The sequence below is a fragment of the Phoenix dactylifera genome, chromosome 11 (genome assembly GCF_009389715.1).
Source record: "Phoenix dactylifera cultivar Barhee BC4 chromosome 11, palm_55x_up_171113_PBpolish2nd_filt_p, whole genome shotgun sequence".
Classification (NCBI taxonomy): Eukaryota; Viridiplantae; Streptophyta; class Magnoliopsida; order Arecales; family Arecaceae; genus Phoenix; species Phoenix dactylifera.
Genome location: NC_052402.1, coordinates 19,008,811 through 19,015,099, shown reverse-complemented (window position 1 = coordinate 19,015,099; position 6,289 = coordinate 19,008,811). Strand labels below are relative to the sequence as shown.

At 41.6% G+C, this 6,289-nt stretch overlaps 1 protein-coding gene across 1 annotated transcript; it reads right to left on the bottom strand.

Moving 5' to 3' along the window:
* Positions 1-2,647: 2,647 nt before the first annotated feature.
* LOC103721943 (zinc finger CCCH domain-containing protein 2-like) lies at positions 2,648-5,078 on the bottom strand. Its single transcript, XM_017846375.3, has one exon. It carries the CDS (start codon positions 3,974-3,976, stop codon positions 2,930-2,932), a length of 1,047 nt encoding a protein of 348 aa, XP_017701864.3. The 5' UTR covers positions 3,977-5,078; the 3' UTR covers positions 2,648-2,929.
* Positions 5,079-6,289: the final 1,211 nt, after the last annotated feature.

Sequence of the window (6,289 nt, the reverse complement as noted above, 5' to 3'; positions counted from 1 at the left end):
GCTTAATATGATTTCATAACTCCCTTTTAGGTCTTTAGAATGCAGTTATGGTGGCCTTAGATGGTTGGCTATTAGTGACATCCTTCTAACATGGCAGAAGCCATTCTCCTCTTCGGCCTCTATGTCAGCCAAGATCTCTACGCATTCTTCTGATCCCTTTGGAAGAAGGATTTCTAGAGAACACTGGATTGTAATGATGCCCTAAGAAAAGCCCTATACAAATCCCACACCTCTTCCCTATAAGCACTTCACTAGCAAGCCCCAAGCAAGCGCCACTGAATTTCATTGAGTTTTCCTCTGATTCTACTATGATTTCTTAGCCAACCACCATCCATTCCTTACCAAAAATGAGGTAATCAATCTCAAATCTCCCTTTTGTATCTTTTTCCAATTCCTTGGCCACTGTTGTTGGCCAGCTTGCCACTAGAGACCGCCAAATCTTGTGGAATAAGTACCTCCTCTATTGCGGTCTTTGTTGTCATCCCTCTATTCTTTGTTGTGTTAGGGCCAAGGCTCTTACTGGAGCTCTGGTCGAGCTCTTGGTGAGCCCTATTGCTATAGTCGAGCTTTAGTCACCGGACAATGAGCTTCAGTTACCAAGCATTAGTTTTCTCTTTTTTTGTCTCTTTTTCTCTCCACCGCTGCCAACCATTGTGGCCAATGATGTTGTCATAAGGATCTTTGCTAGAGGCCAGACCTCGAGCAAACACCGCCACCACCGTCGGGCTGCCTCCATCTAGATAGAGCTCAAACTTTCTCCTATTTTCCACATTCCTCATTCTCTCTTCTCTATTTTCTCCCTCTTCTCCTTTTTTGTCTCTCTACTTCCTTTCTCTCTCTCTCTCTGAGTTTCAGGGGACTCAATGAGGGTCTCATATTCTTTTTTTGGAGACTCTAGGTTGACCTCAATGGGAGGGTTGGTATCGCGGGTGACTGCCATTTGTGATGGCCTCCAACTCGGCCTTTGTTAGGCACTAATGGACCTATTATTAATACATCCTGTCATGCTACCTTTGTTCAGATTGGACTTCTATTCTTTAATTTAGCGAGTTGATGCTAAGATCTAACCTATTCGGGTTGCTGGACATTGTTGCATGGCCAGTCGTGTTCTTTCTCTCCCTCTTGAAATTTTTTTACCTTTAACTATAATCACTGTGATTATTGGCTTCATTTTTGAAGGGGTGAATCATCCGGAGAAGAAGGCTCTGAGCAAGAATGTTTTATGCTGAAGATACTAAATTGAGGTAAAATCCTAATTTTTTAATTTATTTATTTAGTCTTGAATTAGATAGGATAAACATATAGGGCTAAGAGCAATTTAGATATTAAAGATTTGGAATTAGAAGCGATGTTAAATTAATTAGACATGCCAGGTGTGCATTTGGAATGGTAAATATTGTATCTGAGTTAGTCATTGATAGAGGTAAGAATTTTTAGATACGATCACATGTATGTATGTTTATTTATGAATTACAAAACTTTAATTTCATATAATTAATTTTTTTTTTTATGTGAATGCTGGTACAAATATTTTTGTTTTTTATATTATATGCTTGCAGCAAATATTGATGGCTTTTTGGATGTTTGGAATATAGTATCGGTTGTTTGAAAATTTGAAAGGAATGTAATGTTATATTATATTTACATCGCACAAATAAGATTTAATAAATTGATGGTTAAGAAAAAGATGTTCGAACTAGTCATGTTAATTGTAGACAACTAACCACAAACAGGAACATAGTGTGTGAATAGCCAATAATGGGCAAGAACGTAGCATGTGAATAGCCAGTTACAAGCAAGAATGTGATGAGTGAATAGCAAACCACAGAGAAAAACATGGTATGTGAGTAGCCGTCCATGAGCAAGAATGTGGCATAATTCACCGTTCATAGGCTGGAGCATGACCCCGATCAAGTTAATAAGAAAATGAATTGTAAGACTTATAAAACTATTGTTGAATAAAAAGGTTTCTACTTGATGATATTTATCATGATATGCCTAGATCTTTTGAATAAGACAGATATTTTATATTGTTTATATATATTTATCGATTCAATTGAGCTATACTGGATGCTTGATATAAGATTTCATGATTTATATTTTCACTTTAATATCATTTACTTGCTATCTTCATATATATTATTATTGGTATTGATACGTGGGGATTTTTATAGACTTGCAGGATATTTAGTATTTGGCTAAGATGTGGGATTCTGGTGGGAAAATGGATAGTTTTCTTCTCTTTTTTTTTCTTCTTTCAGAGTTATAGGATATTTAGTATTTGGCTAAGATGTGGGAAGATGGATAGTTAAAAAAGTATCATTAATACTAGTCAAACAATTAAAATTTATTATTGAACAAGCCAACTTACAACCTTATCTTAGTGTGTGCGGCTGTGGACCGATCCAAGTGATAGGTTTGAAGCGTGATAATTTATTTGTGATCATTGATTTCTCTTTGTAACTTAGCATTTTATTTGTTTGTAGAGAAACAAAGCTCACTTGAATTTTATTAGAACTATTACGGCGATAAATGAAGTTAAATGAGAGGTGGAGTATGCGGACACGGAGATGTTGTCGATCTGTTCTGCCTTTTTTTCTCCAAACTTGTTAGGATTTCACGGGATATTCTGAAGGGGAAAGAAGAATGCTTTGAATATAAATGACTACAAAGCTCCCATTAATATTTCTCTTCCAAGAAAAATTCAAAGCAGAACGCAAGGACGAAAGACGACGGTACATAAAACGGATTCTTCCCCAACCGTTCCAGACTTGCAGAAATATCTCAAACGTAAGCATACGTTAACAAACAACCAAGTCGGAAAAAAACAAAAAAAAAAAACTTCCTCAGTGTGACAGATAAGAAATCACCCCGCTGTACACCATAAAACAGACAGATCCAACGGCTACGATCACATCATCACCAGCCATTACATCAGCAGCTCGTTCACCCATTCCAGGTCGGGCCCACCGCTGTTGCCGCTGCTCTGCTGCTCCGCGAAATCCCTCTCCTGGATCGGGCCATAACTCGGAGAAGAACGACGGCTATTTCCATTGATCCCAGAGGCAGCAGCAGCAGTATCTCCAGGAAGCTCCATCGCCTCCAAAGAACGCATCAACTTCTCGTACAGTACTGAATCGTAGCCCAACACCCCACTAGAAAACAAGCATCCATGCCCCTTGTAGCTGCCACTACCACTACTCCTACTGCCACCAGTACTATTCTTATTCTGATTATTTCCAGTAGCAGTATGACTGGAGAGCGGAAACGCTCCACCTGATGGGGAAATAGGAGGCGAGATCGGAGACGAAAAAGCCATCAGCGGGGAAGTCGGCGACGAGGCCGCGGGCCAAACGGCACAGCAGGAGGGTTTGCGAGGCAAACGAGGGGAGGGGATGGGAGTGGTGGCGGTGGCAGAGGAGGGGGAGGGGAGCCGGCGGAGCTGGCGGGGGCAGTGGGCGAAGAAGCAGACCTTGCGGCGGCACCGGCGGCCGTCCTTGCAGGGCATGGTGCGGTAGCGAGCGGGGTGGAGCCAGCACTCGAACACGCCGTGGGCGAACTCGCAGAAGTCCCCGCGGGGGCACGCCCCCGACCGCCGGAAGTCCGGGCAGATGGCGCCCGAGTAGTGGTACCGTCGCGGGTCCCTCCGCCGCGCCTTCTCTCCCGGGTGCGCGAAGGGGCAGTCCGTCCAATCGTGGCTCCGCCCCCGCATGCACCGCCGCACCTTGAACTCGTACATCCGGAACTCGTCGCACGAGTAAGTATCCACTTCCTCCTCCTCCTCCCCTTCTTCCTCTCCGTCTATCTCCTTCTCTTCTTCATCGAACTTGGATTCTTGTTCATGGTCGTCGTCGGGGACGTAAATGGCGAGGCCAGGGCGATGGAGAAGCTTTCTTGGAGGGACATCGAGATCGAGATGAGCGTTCTTTCCGTACAAGAGTAGCTGCTGCTGCTGCTCAGTGGAAAAGGTAGGCATTTTTTTCCCTCCCTCTGTTTCTTCGGTTGGAGAAGATAAAGAAAGGGTAGACAGAAGAATCTGGAGGAAAAGATAAAAGAGAGGTAGTAAGAGTAGATAGAAGAATCGGAAGGAAAAGAGAAGCAGGAGGAATTGCGAGAGTTTGAGGAGGAGGAGGAGGAAAGCGAGGAGGCGGTTAAGATGCGGAGGAGTGGTAGGCGAAGTAATGCACGCAATTGATGCGGACGAGGCGCGGGGATAGGTGCAGGGCCGAGGGCGTGGGGTGGGTTTGTGAAGGGGGCACACGTGCCAGGCCAAGCCATGACTTGGGATTCAGGGCCTGGACTTGGACTCCTGGGTCCTGACCGACTGAACCCAATCTGGGTCTCGGTTTCGTTGGTGCCGACCCTTTTGGCGTTGGGCGGTGCCGATGAGTGGGTGCGCGGCGTGCTTGGCGTGCCGGCTGCGTACAAATGGCGCGCGAGTTTGGAACTTGGGGAAGTGCATGGACACCTGGCGCGCGGATCTCGGGGTGCGGGGAGACGGCTTTGGCCCGGTTCGTAGTGGCAGCGGCAGTATTCTCACAGATATTGGCCTGGAAAGACGGTGGAGTCGGTTGGGATAGTGGGTCGGAGTGAACGAATTGGGATCGGGCGGAGAACTGCTTTGATACGATACAAGTTTGGATCTTTGGATCTTTCAGTCAAAGTCTATAGATTTTCCAACGAACCGACTCCAAAAGAATACATCCTCATTGTTGAAGCCCAAGCAATCATATAATGGGAACCAAAATACTTCAGCGTCAAGTTGCGTCCATTGCACGGATGACGTTGGCATGAGCGGGCGTTCGTCGAGGGTTGTCAATGATCAGAGATCTTGATCCAATCCAACCGTGACCTGATTGTGGTGAATCAGATGCGGTATCAATTGCTGAATCTCTAAGTGCTAATTTTATCTAATAACTGTTGAATCCGGCCCAATTAGTGCATACCTAAATTTCTAAATGATACAAAATAATGCTTTATGTCACACGATATAACTAGTGGCAGCTCAATGCCTTTGGAGGCCTAAGGCGAACTCACTAAAGGAAGCATTTTTAAAAAAAAATGATAATTTTTTTTAATAAGTGCAAAATACTTTAAAAAATTTATTAAAAATAATTCGTCTAGCTTTCTGAGATACAAAATTAGTAATCAAATTTTTGTACTCAAGATTTATTAAAATACTATTTTCAATCAATAATATAGATATCCAAATCCTTCGAATACACTAAACATCTTCTATCATGTTTTCCATCATTAGGTAACTTACGAATGTAATGTATCAGAAGTGTCTATTATTTTTATTCCCAAAAAAATAAAAATCATAATCTCTAATTGGATCTTTTCACTAATAAATCTCTCAACGTTGCATCAATCTATTTCTATTAACTAGGATAATATATATTTATCGAAATAGAACTAGTTCACTAAGCTCTACACTATCATTGTTTATCATATCTCCATTTAATTCCTCATTGTGTTCTTCAATAGATATTGTTTCAGTAGATGTTTGAATATTACTATAAATATGGCTGTCAATCACATTTGTTTCGTTCTTTCTATGTCATTTTTTAACTCTATTTCGGGTACTTGTTCTATTGCTATTTTTTGAGTTGAATTTGATGTGGTGTTTTGTTTGTTTGTAACAACAAATCTATCTATGCTCATTTTTTAGATTGAATGAGTTTTTCGATTTATCTTTTCTTTTTTAGTTTTTCATACCTACATTCATATTTTTTATTAGACATTTGAATCTATAAATAATATTATCAAACAAAACAATTAAGATAATCCCCACAAACAAACCAAAATATAAAAGAGTTGAAAATGATAAAACTTGATCGAAACGAACTCAAGTTCCGACAAGCAGTGCCAAACTCGACGGTGAGAAGCGGTGCCGGAGACTGACGAGTGGAGTTGGAGAAGAGGTCGAAGTACTGGTTGGAGATAGCGCTGGACAGCAAAGTGGAGTTGGGGAGGACAAAGGCGAAGCCAAACCTGGGGCTGCTCCGGATCTCGAGTGTTGCTTTTCTTTCCTCTATATCTTTGTTATCTCAAAATACTATAAAAGGAAAAAAAAAGAAGAATAAACATAAATTTACTGAGCATTATAACAAATAGATAGCAGACAACTCAGTCATGGTACTTAAAATAAAAGTAAAAACTAAATCTACTGGGTATTACAACAAACATAAATCTACTGGGCATTATAACAAACTTAAATCTACTAGGCATTATAACAAATAGATGGTAGACAACTCAATCATGGTACTTAAAATGAAAGTAAAAACTA